Below are 15591 nucleotides of genomic sequence, written 5' to 3' on the forward strand. Positions count from 1 at the left end.
ATGTTTTCCTTACATCGAGATTGTTAGCTGATATAGCTATGAAAACAAGCTTCAGAATGTAACCTATGCAGTGCTGCTGTCCTGAGTCTACACAGTCTGAAACCAGCTAGGAACTGCCCAGTTCTTCTCAATGGGTTGTTCAATCTGAAACTTACTGATGTCAGCATTGTTAACTATTTAAGTGCTGGTCATTTTAACAGAAACATCTCATTACGCTGGGATTTTGAGATCTGGAGATCTAGATGCCCTTCAGCATGCATCAACCGTTTACCAAATCTTGTTCGTTCTCATTTCTGCTAAGAAAGCGTGAACCGGTAAACTCAAGCCAGAAGGGTATCCTCACTCCCCCATCTCTTCCTGCTACCCTTTCTATTGAACTGATAGGTGGATACTGCGGGTCACATGAGTTCCTGACAAGGACGGACCCAAGACACAAAGTCCAAATCCATACCAAAACGTCAACAAAGTTCGGAGGTGCTTGGCTCTTGTGATTTGACTCAGAACTAGCTCTGGTTCCTACGGCCAGGGACCCTGGATGTGAAACTTGGAGCATGCAATGTTACTTGAATATCCCCTGGCCGAATCCATCTCTGGTGTAACTCCAATCAAATCACACCAGGGACCTAATGTTTTGTTGTACATCAAACCCCAATATGTCTCTCTTTCCAGCTCTCCTCTATCTTCAACCTTAAAAAAAAAATTACCAATATTGATCCAACACCATTATTAAGAGTGCGTTGAGACATTATTCTAGGATGCTGGAATGGTTTGGTTATTAACAAAATAGGAACAGCTAAATGCCACTGAACTAAACAGGAGAGTTTATGACACGGATATTAACCTGCCTAAGCTGGAAGCCTTCCAAAAATGGCTAAATAGGTGCATTGCTTTGCCCAGAAGAAAAGCCCTTCTGTATATATTTATTTTGTCTGGCAGACACTCTGAGGACATAATCATGTCCATTTCAAGGGCTCCGTGAATTAATAAACTTCTTCTAAAATAACTTTTCTCTTCTGAGCCCAAGAACAGATACAAGAGGTGAGCATTGCACAAACATCGCCACTAGGTACTGCGTACACTGAAACCAACACCTCCGGTGTGCCATACCGGCATTGAGCAGTAACTTCACACAATCCAGATGCTCCCGGGCACAGGCTACATGCAGAGGGGTTCCGAAGTGGCAGTCGTGGGCCTCCAGGTTCGCACCGACGTCTATCAGGAGCTGCACGCAGGCCGAACTCCCTTTGAAAAGAGAACTGATCAGTGGGAAACAGCCTGGCTTTGAGGGGAACTTCCACGTGCTTTGTCTCAGCTTGGCCTAAGAGTATGTGTACGCTGCAGAAGCGAGCTTGAATCCAGCTAGCACAGTAACAGCACTGAAGACCCCGCAGTGGATTGTAACCCAAGTATGTACCCAGGGTCTACACCAAGCTTGTACTACCGGTGCTGAAGCCCGCGTTGCGCTGTCTTCACTGGTACTGTTATCCATGCTGGCTGGATCTAAGCTAACCCGGGCAGGCTAGCCCATGCTGTGTAGACCTACCCTAAGAGTGCCATTAACATTTGGAACATTAAGCGCAAAGGCTTGGGTGTATTTTTCCCTGTTGGGCTAAATCTAACGGACAGTGACACGGTCATCCATAGGAAGAGGTAGAAGCCCTGTTGCTCGAGTCCTTTGAAGCTAGACTCAACTAAACTTGGGCAGACTATGCTCCAAGGGGGATGGACTGAGTCATCTAACCGGGCTGAACCTTCATAAGAGTGCTCATGCCAAGGATTTCAAAAATTAGGAGCCTAACATTAGCTATTTAAGCACATGTCAGACTTTCAAAAGTGCTAAGCACCTGACAGCTCCCAGTGACCTCACAGTGGGAGACAACCCCTGCCTCTAACATCATACAATCCAACGGGACAGGCAAAGGGTGGGTGAAGGAAGTGTTATCGCACCCAATGTACAGAGGGGGAAAGTGAAGCACAGAGGAAATAAGAGACTTGGCCAAGGTCACACAGGGAGTCTATGCCAGATCTGGGAACTGATCGCTGGTCTTGAGTTCCAGTCCAGTACCTTCACTGGAAGATCAACCTTCCCTCGACTCAAATCTGATTTTGATGGGAGTGTAACAAACGGAGAGGTCATGGGGTGGGCCCAACGTAGGGACTTCTTCCGGGCTACATTAACAAATAATGGAAGTTGTTGTCCTACCTAGCTAGGATTTTCTATTGTGTCCATCACATGGTGTCCAACTGCCTTATACCTACAATTTCTTTATTTGCCCAGTCCCGCAGAGTTTTTCATTCCGACTTCAGCAGGATCTCTCCTGACACAATGGGCCTTAAAACCACACAACTAATCTTAACAAAAAGAGACGACAGGAGATACTTTCCAGCTGTTACAGTCTGATGAACAACGGAATCTTACGGTTATTTCAGGCCCTTTGCAGCTGCCATGGGTGTGAGTGTGGATCTTGCGGGCTCACCATTCATGCAGGCTTCATGGAGAGGGGACGCCGTGTAGAGCGGAGGATTCACCTTCGCTCCATGGGACAGGAGCACTTTCACACATTCAATACTGCCCGACGCACAAGCGTCACAGAGCGGAGTGCTGCCATCTATGTTCCTGGCATCTACCTAGAAGGCCGAAAGATAGTATTGACTCAGAGGCAGCTGTATGCCATTGCTCGCTTGCCTAGGTCTTTAACACACACTCTCTAACCCTGGAAAAGGCAGGAACCAGCCGGTGGATATTGTCACCAACCTAGCTTGAGTATGGTCCCGTCACTCTAAAGTGAGCCAGGTCTTTTCTTCCTAGAACAGAGCTAAGGGAAGTACTAAAAGGAACATAGCAATAAAATGCAAAACTTGCCAGAGAATCCACTCCAGTTGCTTTTCCTGCTGCTCCCTAGGTCACTTAGTGATCACTTTGGATAGCACGGCTGACGTGCACTGATCCAGAAGGGCAAGACTCAACTGTGACTCTATAAGAACCTCACGTCCCACTGATTTCAGCGAAGGCTTGGCCCATAGCAAGGACAGCACAGCTAAAAATTTTCCCCTTCAGGGGACATAATGTCACTTATTGAATTGGATTTGTAGAAGGGTAATCAAGAGCAAAAGGCCAGGGGGGACAGGGAAGGAACCCTCGAATTTATTACAAACCTGGGCCCCTGCAGCAAGCAAGAGTTTCACACACTGCGTCTGACCACGCAGGCTCGCCTCATGCAAGGGGGTGATAGAGTCGTAAGTGACCAGGTTTACGCAGGCACCATTTGCTATCAGCTGCTGCAGCTGCAGGATCTCTCCCCTCCTGGCCGCTTCATGAACAGGTGTCCTATCAGCCCAGAAGCCTGGGGAGAAAGGAGAGAATGTGAATGATAGACTGTGGGCTGGAGACAACTCACTTTATTGGGAGGAGAATGAGCATGGGCCAGTGGCTTGAATAAGAAACTAAGCGTTTGGGGGTTCTAGTCCCACCTCTGCTAATGACTCAGTGCATAGCCCTGGGTAAGTCACTTTCACTTCTGTGTGCTACCAGGACCCCATGTATAAAAGCTGGAATACTGGGGGGTTTCATTACTATTCGTCAAACGTGTTGCAATCCTTGTGTGAATGTGCTCTCTGACTACACAGTATTACGGTTATTAAAATGGTTGCTGTATGAAACAAAGGCAGCAGTGTCTCTGCCTAAGTGTATTTTGCTTATAGAGTTAGTGACAAACGCAGAACAGCCCTGGGCTCTTTCAATCTAGATGTGATGCCTTTTAACAGGACGCATTCTGCCTCTATTCGAATGGGGACGACACACCCCAAATCCTCGGAAAAGAAGCCAGTAGCATTAATTTGCATTTTGTCTTCAGTCAGCTGCTGCTGTGTTTTCATGCAATTCTTCCTCCTCTCCAAGCATCGCCAGATATGGCCCCTCCACAGATTACTGGTGCTAAGGGCAGAAGTAACCTGCATGGTGGAGCTGTGTGCATAAAAGCCACTACCAGGGCACCAAGAAGAACAACATGCTATAGGCCCCATGCTGAAATGCCCTTCCACACAGCCCCTGAGAAGCAAGCACTCCATGGTGCCAGGGGTGGGCAGGCAGGGTGAAGAGAATTAAGGTGAGGTGGTGACAAGCCTGCCTTGCAGGGGGTTTTAATGAGCGTGTATCAGGGTGCTCCAACCTTTTCAGGGACATGGGCCTCGAGCACAGTTGCACGGCACCTCGGCCGGCCACAAAACGGCACCCACCGCGCAGCCTGACCTTGCACACCCCGTACACATGAGGTCATGCCACACAGATGATGTCTGGTCTGCATGTTGCCCGTGGAGGTGCCCACATCATGGAAAAGGCTGGACCCTCCCTGTAAACTGTCCAGCTGTATCTGCTACTGGATTGAAGCTCCGCTGCTCAATGCAAAGCTGCAGAGTCATGAACGTTGCCGCAAAAAGCAGCAAATATGATGCATTTACACCGTGGGTGCATTGTTGCCCTAATCCTTAGCTCTTCTTTTCTGTTATTAAGGTTTTGGTGTTTTCACAGCACACCTATACGCTGTAGTCTTTTGGGACCTCCATTTCCTCACCCCACTCGGAGGAAAGATATTTTGTGTTTAATGGCAATAATCCTGATTTACATCGCTGTAAGTGAGAGGGGAACCTGGCCCAGGAGAGGGCAGGCTGTTTGCTAAGGAGCAGCCCTCCCCGGCTAGCAGCAGGGCTGGAGGTGAGACGGGCCATTCCGGAGCCAAAGAAGAAAAGCACGCTGCCCGTGGCTGAAGGCCATTATTCTCGCGACACAGATAGGGCCGTTCAGCTCCCGGAAAACCGAGCCTGCTCATTGTAGCCTTGTGTGCACAACTACACGGCAGCGAGGACGCTCCGAACGGTGCGGTGCAGCCGCTCAAGGCATCTGGCACCAGCGGGACCCGACCTGCGGCTGCCAGCCCACCCGAGTCCCTGCAGATCGCTGCTCCTAACCCACCATGGCACCCCGGAGCAGGTGCATTGCGTCCGCTGCAGCGTGGGGATACGCCCCGGCACCCGGGCGTACAACGTCCTTCATTCTGCTCGGAATCGTCCTGCCCTGCAGGAGAGCGTGTCACGGGGGCAGGGGCTCTCCCCCCTACCCCCACAGGTCTTCTTGGGGCTCTGCAAATTCCTCCCGAGGCACCCCTGGCCCTCCCCAGGGAGCAGAGCCCCTGGCCCCCAATGGCTCCCCTCCCTCCTTCCCCAGGGAGCAGGGCCTCCCCACATCACTCCCCCCTTCCCCCCCAGAAGCAGGCACCCCCACTCCTAGGTAGCAGGGGCCACCCCGAATGGAAACAGGCGCTCCCCCCATCCTCCTGGGGAACAAGCCCCCTGCCCCCCAAATCACCCTTTTCCCCTCCACTGGGAGAAGAGCCCCCCCAAAATCTCCCCCCTCGCAGGGTGCAGGACTCACTCACCGACCTCCCCCAGCCTGGAGCCGCTGGCTAGCGACCCTTCCATGGCCCGCGGCTGGCCCGGCCCCGAACTACAAGTCCCAGCAGCCCCTGCTCACTGAGGGGCGGGGGCTGATCCCTCCCCCCCCCGGCTCGCGGACCCGGACCCCGACCCCGACCACCGCGCATGCGGCTCCGGCGCTGGGTGACCACCCCTCTGCTCAGCCTACCTGCGTCAGAGCCGGGGGCGGGGCCAAAGGGCCGGCGCAAAGGCCTCTGGGACTTGTAGTTTTCTGGTGCTGCCCCCTGCCGCCGGCGGGCGGCCGGGCGCTTTGCACGGGATGCGGTGCTGGCTCCGGGCCCAGCTGCAAACCTCCCTGCGGCGGCTTTCGGAGTAATGCACCATGCACGGGCGTGAGGGCATAGGTCCCTGCCGGGGAACCAATCCAAAACACTCACCGAGCCCTGCCTGCAGCACAGAGCCGGAAGCCAGGACTCCTGGGTTCTCTTTCATTATTATTATTATTTAAATCATTATTGTCGTTATCCCTGATTTGTGTCAGGGTGACAGCGGGAAGCCCCAGCTGCAGTCAGGGTCCCAGCATGGAAGGTGCTGCGGGCCCAGAGTTAGAGACAGCCACAGGCCCTACCTCCCACTGAAACCAATGGGAGTTACATGCCTAAATCTCTTCCAAGAGCTCCCTGTTTGATACTCAATTTGCACTGGCATGATTGTTTCATGTTCTCTGTGTATATAAATCTCCCCACTGTATTTTCCACTGCATGCATCCGACGACGTGAGCTGTAGCTCACAAAAGCTTATGCTCAAATAAATTGGTTAGTCTCTAAGGTGCCACAAGTCCTCCTTTTCTTTTTGCAGATACAGACTAACACGGCTGTTACTCTGAATACAGTACACTATGTGGCTGGCAGTGGCAAATCAGGCCCATGGTTGGTTGGTGTCTCTATAGGAACATGAAGAAAAGGAGGACTTGTGGCACCTTAGAGACTAACCAATTTATGTGAGCATAAGCTTTCGTGAGCTACAGCTCACTTCATCGGATGCATACTGTGGAAACTGCAGAAGACATTATATACACAGAGACCATGAAACAATACCTCCTCCCACCCCACTCTCCTGCTGGTAATAGCTTATCTAAAGTGATCACTCTCCTTACAATGTGTATGATAATCAAGTTGGGCCATTTCCAGCACAAATCCAGGTTTTCTCACCCTCCGCCCCCCCCCCCCCACAAACTCACTCTCAAACTTTCAGCAGGAGAGTAAGTGGCTCCAATAGAGACTAACCAATTTATTTGAGCATAAGCTTTCATGAGCTACAGCCCACTTCATCGGATGCATGCAGTGGAAAATACAGTGGGGAGATTTTATATACACAGAGAACATGAAACAATGGGTGGTTACCATACACACTGTAACGAGAGTGATCAGGTAAGGCTGTTACCAGCAGGAAAGAAAAAAAACCTTTTGTAGTGATAGTCAAGGTGGGCCATTTCCAGCAGTTGACAAGAACGTGTGAGGAACGGGGGAGGGAGGAGAGGGGGAATAAACATGGGGAAATAGTTTTACTTTGTGTAATGACACATCCACTCCCAGTCTTTATTCAAGCCTAGTTTGATTTAAGGATATTTACTTGGTATATTTTTGACCTGTGAAATTCACAGTTTATGGTTTCACAGTTATAAAACTTTAACTTTTTGGACATCAACATCTACTGTCATTAAATAGCTAGTCTCTAAACCCCACCCCCTCTATTTTCTGGCCCTCCCATAAGTTCCCACAATTATGAAAATTTAAAGAAATAAAAATCTTTAAAAAAAAACCAATAACTTAAAAATAAACATCAGTATTATCCATCAAAATGGGTCAGACCAATGGTCCAAAGCCAGGGTACTGGACTAGATGGACCATTAGTCTGACCCAATGGGGGCCTCCTCAGTAAAATGAGGATATTACCTACTTATGGTACCTGCCTCATGGAGGTATTTGAAAATCAGTGGACGGGTTGGGTTCCTTCATGGCAACCGGGGACTAGATCCTCCAAGGTGCTGAGCAGCTTTGGATTGAGTCCTTCAAGCACAAGCATTTCTCACTGAAGGCTTCCATGTTGTGGGCCACAGTCGAAACTTTCATTTAAAAAAAATAATCTCTAGCCCAGTGGTTCTCAACCCATGGCCTGCAGGCCACCTGTGGCCCAATCAACCCACAGCTGCGGCCCATGTGACATCCTCAGGGCCATACAGGTACAGTAACTCCTCACTTAACGTGGTCGTTCTGTTCCTGAAAAATCAACTGTAAGTGAAACGATGTGAAGCGAATCCAATTTCCCCATAAGAATTAATGTAAATGGATGGAGGGGGGGAGAGTTTAGGTTCCAGGGAAATTTTTTTTTTTGCCAGACAAAAGGCATTAGGTACATTTTAAACAATTTTAAACAAGCAAGTTGATAAGGTATAAGTTTTAAACAATTTTAAAGAAACAATTTAACACTACAGTCATCAACGCTGACTATGAAGCTTGGCTGAGGTGGTGGAGTCAGAGAGTGGAAGAGGGTGGATTGTCCCCCTGCTCCTCTTGCTGTTCTTGCAAGCACAGGCACCAACTTTGCTGGGGGCGGAGGGGTCAACCCTCGGCCCGCCCACTCCACCCCTTCCCCCAAGCCCCCACCCTTAACCCACCTCTTCTCCCCCCCCCACTCCACCTCCCCCCCCCGTGGCTCCACACGCCTTGTCCTCGCTCCTCCCCCCTCCCTCCTGATCGCTGCAAGACAGCTGATTGCCACGGGGTCTGCTAGTGGGCGGGAGGCACTGGGGGGGGGCATAGGGGAGCTGATAGGGGGGCTGCCAGCCGTGGACAAAGCAGGCGGCCAAACAGCGTTGTAAGGGAGCGTTGCACAACTTTAAACAAGCATGTTCTGTAATGGAGCAGGGACATAAAATCGAAACAACATTAAGCGAGAGGAAGTTAAGTGGGGAGTTACTGTAGTATATATATTGTGTGGATGGGGCCCAGATAACGCATATGTGGCCCACAATGGTAAAGGTTGAGAACCACTGCTCTAGCCTTTCATAATAGACACTGGTGCAGCATTGTCTGCCTGAGTCTGCAGGCAGCCTGAATGAGCTCAGAGGGGAGTGTGAATTGCTCTCATTTACCTCAATTTTACATTAACACTGAAGCTTAATGATGGCAATTTAAATGTTAACTTTACTAACTATTTCACTGCTGATCAAAGTACACAAGAAAGAAGTGGGACAAGCAAATTAACATTTGAACAATCTAATTTGGGCAGCATTTCATTGTGGCTTCATCAGTGGATGGGGCTTGTGTTTTGGAAGGAATTTGAGTCACCTCTTATTCTGATCTCATGCCTGAGAAGGAGTGCTAAGTTAATGTTTAGAAAGTGTTAAGTAAACACTACATACTGTGTTGTTAGAGACGCTGGGTTTTGGTTCAAACTGAAAACAATTGGTTAATCAACCCAGATTGAAACTTTTCAAGAATCTACTTTTAAACAATAAGTACTGAAAAAAACACAGAAAACGGCAAAGCAGAATTCACATGCTGGCCACTGTAAAAGGCAACCTGTGTCACATCATATTCATGTCCTCTTTGGCTCACTTCTTGGTGGCAACAAGAAGTGGTGCGTGATTTTTGGCAGTGTGAGAACCCAGATAACAACACTGTTTTAAAAGAGCTCTTACGAGTTTTTTTTTAACTTTGGGGCTTATTTCTCTGCTGCTGAAACAAATGATTTCCGCTGAAATCTGTGTTTTCACAACAAACAAAAAGCTGATTTGCCAAGGAAGTGACCAAGCAGCCAGAAATAGACGCCAGAAATGAATAAGACTAGAAACTGAAAACTGGAAGTCTTAACTGTTATATAGCATTGGACACATATGTGGCACTTTGAGTGGAGCAAACGGCAAAACGGCAATCAAAGTACAATACTATTTACAGCAAACCCGAAGTGAGGTGTGTTCCAGGCAGCTGTAATGGATACTGCATGGAACAGGCAGGGCTTCAGGGCCTTTCTCAAGGAGCAGAGGAAAGAAGGAATCTTGACAAACAAGTATTTATGCATTTAAAATATGGTGTGCATAACTAGCTAGGCGCATAGTGAGCATGTGATAAGCAGGATGCTTGGGGGAGGAAGGAATAAACTATTCCTCAAGAAGGAATACTCATCTGGACTCCGTCCTTTGCAATAAATCTGTAGCTGATCTGGATGCTCAGAAAACAGGTGGTAAACACTCAGCACAGGCTAAATCAGAGGTTCTCAAACTGCGGGTTGGGACCCCTGAGGGGGTCGTGAGGTTATTACATGGGGGGTCGCGAGCTGTCAGCCTCCACCCGAAACCCCGCTTGCCTCCAGCATTTATCTTGGTGTTAAATATGTAAAAAAGTGTTTTTAATTTATAAGGGGGGGGGGGTCGCACTCAGAGGCTTGCTATGTGAAAGGGATCACAAGTTTGAGAACCACTGGTCTAAATGAAACTGCCTGCTCACAACCCTTGCTGGAGAAGATTCTTGAATGTTTTATTTACCAGCTTTATTTCAGAGGGGCTTGCTCTGAATAGGTAAAAACAAAACAGTACCCCCCGCCCCGCCCCAACCTCTGCCCACCCTCCCACACCAATAAACCTACAGGTCTTACTTGGGCCAAATTTAGACTGTAGTCTGGCAAAATTCCAAGTGAATTCTGAGGCCTGCAGGATCAGAATCGTACAGGGAAATTGGATGGCTTTATGGAGAAAGTGGGGAGAGGTAGCAGTGGCCAGTTGGTATTTCCTGTCCACGAGATAGATAGTGGATCTTTGGGGAAGGGGACATGCTAGACAAACTAAGTCCTCTGCTTTTCATTGTGTGTCTTGGGTAGAGGACTTGTTTCTTTCCCTATGCACATAACAATAAGCTAGAGGTGAGTGGGAATGTCACTCTTTATACACAGCTCTGTCTTGTACTAAACCAGAGGGTCTCAGTCCGTAGGTCGGTACCCACAAAGTGATCACCAGCAACTGTAGCAGGCAGTTCTGAGTTAGCTACCAGCTCCCGATCCTCGTCTGATGCCCAGAAGCTCCATACAAGCCACTGGTTGGTTCTCACAGTGACTCCTATAAAGAACCTCAGGAATCTACGCCTCATTTGAAACACTGGGGGAACAGTATCAAGGGATCCGTGCGCTGCATTAGAACAGGACCGGTTGTGAGTGGCTGAATGAGAAATGCAAATGAGCTCTATATTATTTTGCTTTTTTTTTTTTTTTTTTAAATGAGTGATGGAGCCTGAACTAAAACCCCAGATCCAAACAGTCCTGACCTGGGGGCTTTGTAAATGCAATTCTGAACTTCCCCACCTGAGGAGGTGTTTTGGTTCATTCGGTGTTTGGATCTGAGATTATAGAGATAGGTTTAGCCTGGAAACCTAGATCTGGTGTTGGAAGGCTGGATCTGGGGATTTGATTGAGTCAGCCCATCTCTGCTCAAAACCTAGCACTATGCTGAACCAATAAGGAAGACCACACCCTGCATGAGAAGCATTTCTGGGCAGGGCTCACAAGCTTCAGTGATGGACGCTATAGAAATACGCTAGCTAGGGCTGGCCCGAGGTTTAATGGAGCCCTTTGTGAAATAAAATGTGATCTGTTCCCTCCAGCTCTTTTCCAGCTATAACAGGGTCTCACAACTCCCATCTACCTTTCTCTCCCGGCTGCTGCCTCTTATCCGCAAATGCCTCTCATCTTTTCCAATCCCCCCACTTCTTTGTGAGGCTCTGCAGCCTCTAAAGACCACCCCACCACTACCCCCCATGGACTAGGAAGCAGACAGGGCCAATCAGAGGGGGGGCCAGGAGGGCCATTTGGCCTGGGTCTCAAGCTCAAAGGGGGCCTCAGATTTAAACACTTGTTAATTTTTTGGCATTTGATAAGTTTTGCAACTTGTTTTTATGCTCATCCCTATCGGACCAAAATGTGACACACTCAGTTTAGAGCTGCAAATTTAAGCAAATAAGAGATGTGGTTTGGTAAAAGACATACTTTTTTTGTTAACTGATATAGATTTTGTCATATTAAAGAGTTTAAAATATTCATAAATATTAATAAAAATATATCGGTTCTGATGGCACAAGATTAGACCGTGATGAACGTGTCCTCTCAGATCAGCTGATTACATAAACAAACCACTACTAGTGACTGGTGCTGGATCAAGTGCATGTTGAAAGGTAGAGAATTGTTACATTTTAGTGCCTTATTTTGTTTTCATGTGTCATCATTTTTTATTTTTATTATGGCTAGGGGCCTCAAAAGCTGGAAGTGGCCTGAGTCTCTCTGGGCCTCTGAGGGGGCCTGGAAGCAGATGATCAAACTTCCAGGTGGGAAGGACAATTAGGTGTAGCAGGTGTGCATAGCAGACCTGGGGCCACAATCCCATTGCTAGAGGCTCCTACAAACAAGTCCACAGCATTTCCAGGCACATGGGGTTTTCTTTCTAATAAACTTATATGCAGTCCAGATAACTTTGCCCACAAATGAGTACGTGCTAGAGATACACAGTCAGTTGATTGGGGGAATGAAATGCCCTTTGTGTACATTCGTCAGCATCAAACCTGGGACCTCTAAAGCTCAGTGTTATGAGCCTCTACTGCATGAGCTAAAAGCCATGTGGCTCTTAGCTAAGGCTGTAGCAGATTCATCAATCTCTAGGTGGTCTAAAGGAAAAGGAGTACTTGTGGCATGTTAGAGACTAACAAATTTATTTGAGCATAAGCTTTCGTGAGCTACAGCTCACTTCATCGGAGGGGACGGAGCACCACACCCAACTGACGTGGGTTACACACACACACGATAAATTCCCAGGCAGGTTGTGGAATCTCCATCATTGGAGATTTTTAAGAGCAGGTTAGACAGACACCTGTCAGGGATGGTCTAGGTAATATTTAGTCCTGCCATGAGTGCAGGGAACTGGACTAGATGACCTCTTGAGGTCCCTTCCCGTCCTACGATTCTATGATTCTATGCAAACAGGTGAATTTTTCACAGACATGACAGGTGTATTTTTCAAAGGCTGTTGGAAATGTGCATCTGAATTCCTCATGGTTCCCCATCTGCCAGTTGCCTTGATGGGTCTCTTTGTCATCTGGAGACTGTCAGATTACAATGACCCACCAATGAGGATTTTCTTTTGTGGCCATTGTCTTCAAGGATCATAGGCCAAACCCTGTCCACAGGGAAATCCTATCTGTTCTAAGCTGACAGTGCTCCACAAAGGTGTCCAGCAGTGTATTTTAAAATACTAGGGCAGGGATTCTCAAATTTCATTGCATCGCCACCTTCTGACAACAAAAAGTACTACATGAGCCCAGGAGTGGGGGACTGAAGCCTGAGGCCCCCTGAGCCCTGCCGCCACGGGAGGGGATGGCCAAAGCCAAAGCCCTAGCCCCACCACCCCCAGTGGGGAGGCCAAAGCCAAAGCTCAAGGGTTTCATCCCTGGGCAGGGGGCCTATGACCTGAACCCAACTGCCCAGGGCTAAAGCTGAAGCCTGAGATCCAGGTGGTGGGCCTCAGGATTTGGCTTTGGCTCTGGACCCTAGCCAGTCTAATGCCAGCCCTTTAAAACCATTAAAACCATTAAAACAGGGTCGCAACCTAAGTTCCCGCTAAGGTCTGGGCCTGCACGCCGTGCAGGACACCACCAAAGGCCACACACTTAACCCCCCCAGCCCCGGGGCTACGACGGGGAGAGACATCTCTCCCTCCCAGCTCTGGGGCTGCGACAGGGAGAGAGGAGAACTCTCCCAGTCCCATAACTGCTGTGGCCAGGAGAGGCGCCTCTCCCCCCAGCCCCGCCCCACCCCAGAGCCCACACCCCAAACCCCTCATCCTCGGCTCCACCCCAGAGCCTGCACATGCAGCCGGAGCCCTCACCCCTGCACTCCAACCCTCTGCCCCAGCTTTGAGCCCCCTCCCACACTCCAAACCTCTTGACCCCACCCCTGCCACACATCACCTCCGTATTCATGCACATAACAAAATTCATTCTGCACAGGCATGGGAAAAAATTAGAGGGAACATTGGTCACGACCCACTTTGGGGTCCCAACCCACTGTTTGAGAATGGCTGTACTAGGGCTTGTGATCTTTCTTGTGTCATTAGGACTGTGCAAACTGGGCCTGAAAGAGGTGTGATTTCCTCTGCTTGTTCTTGTAACTTGGAAAGATCTGGCTATCCCAGCTGTTGCAGAAGGATCTGTGGATGACTCAGAGGCTGCTCCTTTTTAGTTCTCTCACCTTAACTGAAAGGGGGCGGGGGGAAGATGAATGGTTATCAAAGGTTTCCTTTCTCCCCTTATTAAAGCTAAATATGAGTTAAACAAACAAAAGACAAAGTTTCAAACAGGCTGACTAAAAATTCCTTCCTCTCTAAATTGCTCAACTTTCACTCCTGGAATACTTACAGGTTATGTCTACACTGCGTCAACCGAGCTGTGGAAGTGTCTTCACTTAAATTTGAATCCTGCCGGCATAAGTGCCTCTCTGTGCTGACTTAATAACACTGTCTCCCTGCGCGGTGCAGAGTCACGGTCGACATGGTGAGGTTGTCGCAGTGTCCGTGTAGACACTGCGTTACTTACATCGACTGTTACTGGATTTCAGGAGCCGTCCCACAATGCCCCACACTGACAATGCAACTGAGACAAGTGCTCCTGGCGAGGATATTCATCGCCGACATGAGGATCCAAGTGGGCACACAGAAAAGCGATTTAATAACTGCGGTGTCTGCATGGCGATGTAAACTAAGTCGATGCAATTTTGTAGAGTAGACATGGCCCCAGCATGCGTAGAAAGGGTCACACTAGCACTGTTCAATCCAGGAGGGTGGATGTTTCTGCAGCCTGTGCCATAACATCCAGACTGTGATTTTTAGCATGCTAACTAGCCCATCTGTCTACCCGGGCTGAGAATCACACCTCCCAGCTGCAGTGTAGACCTACCCACAGGCACTCCCAGGTGAGACAGAACCTGAATTTCTAATTTAAAAAAAGAGCAGACAGAACCTTTTAAAAAAACCCACAAAATCTTTCAGGCCATGTTCATACAGCACAAAGGAAGAGAGGTACAAACTTTATGCTCGCCCATCTGTCTGTATCATCTGGTGTTTTTTGTCTTAGGGGACTATACCAGCCTAGCGATGTCCCCGTAGGTACGCTGGCATAACCCGATAACATAGGCAAAGCCTACACCCGACAGAAGGGTTTTTCCATCTCTGGCCGTGTCTACACTACAAACATTGGTTGATTCAAGTTATGTCAGTGTGCAGCTGCCAAAGATTAGATCGCTCGTGCACATGTATACTTAGCTGCTGGCGTTGGCTCTGCCCTGACTTACCTGGACTGCGTGCATCAGTGCAAAGTGAGGTGCACCACAAGTGCCATGTGCCACCGTCCGGCGCAAGGCCTTTTCGGAAATTTTCACAATGTGTTCTGAGGTAGAAATGAGTCACGCAGGGATCCCTGGGAGCTGGAGGGCCAAGTTCCCATTGTTGAATTTTCTCCATCCCATAATGCCATCCATATCCCATCATTTTCAAGCAGCGCAAATCCGCCTGGCACTCTTCGCTGTCTGCCATCTTGGACCGAAGCCTGGAGCTCACAGCGTTCTGCACTGTTCTCGTGAGCATTGTTAATACGGCAGGCATGCTCTCCTGGTATCCGTAGATCCACAGGAAGTACCCCAACAATGGAGGACATGTTGATTTCTTCATGGAGACAGACATCGTGAAAAACCATTCACAGTTATTGGTGGCATTCATGGAGCAGCTGCAGTTGGTGATGAGCCACTTGTGGGCTGAAGAAACAAACGCTGACTGGTGAGATCACATTGTGATGCAGGTTTTGGACGACGAGCAGTGGATGTATAACTTTTGGATGTGAAAGGGGACATTGCTGGATCTGTGTGCTGAGCTCACCCCAGCCCTCCAGCGCAGGGAGACCAGGATGAGAACTGCACTGACAATTGAGAATCTAGTGGTGATTGCTCTCTGCAAGCTGGCAACGCTAAATGGCTACCAGTCAATGGGAATCATTCTGGAGTTGGAAAATCCACAGTGGGGGCCATGCAAGTGCACAGGGCCATTAATTGTCTCCTGCTATGCCGTACATCAAC

General features: G+C 48.9%; 1 protein-coding gene across 5 annotated transcripts in view; it reads right to left on the reverse strand.

The window, feature by feature from the left end:
- ASB13 (ankyrin repeat and SOCS box containing 13) overlaps nucleotides 1-5601 on the reverse strand; it is a 31131-nt gene extending 25530 nt beyond the window's left edge. For 3 of the 5 annotated variants that reach the window (XM_077837257.1, XM_077837249.1, XM_077837242.1), the window contains exons 1-5: nucleotides 5433-5601; nucleotides 4970-5071; nucleotides 3157-3344; nucleotides 2478-2628; nucleotides 1108-1242 (exon numbers count right to left, since the gene is read on the reverse strand). In XM_077837257.1, coding sequence (XP_077693383.1) covers nucleotides 1108-1242; nucleotides 2478-2628; nucleotides 3157-3344; nucleotides 4970-5071; nucleotides 5433-5475 — 619 coding nt within the window. In that variant the 5' untranslated portion in view covers nucleotides 5476-5601. The remainder of the gene's footprint in view (nucleotides 1-1107; nucleotides 1243-2477; nucleotides 2629-3156; nucleotides 3345-4969; nucleotides 5072-5432) is intronic. The other 2 variants (XR_013348355.1, XM_077837266.1) reach the window with 2 other exon arrangements.
- Nucleotides 5602-15591: the final 9990 nt, after the last annotated feature.

This window comes from Eretmochelys imbricata, chromosome 1 (assembly GCF_965152235.1).
Source record: "Eretmochelys imbricata isolate rEreImb1 chromosome 1, rEreImb1.hap1, whole genome shotgun sequence".
Taxonomy (NCBI): Eukaryota; Metazoa; Chordata; order Testudines; family Cheloniidae; genus Eretmochelys; species Eretmochelys imbricata.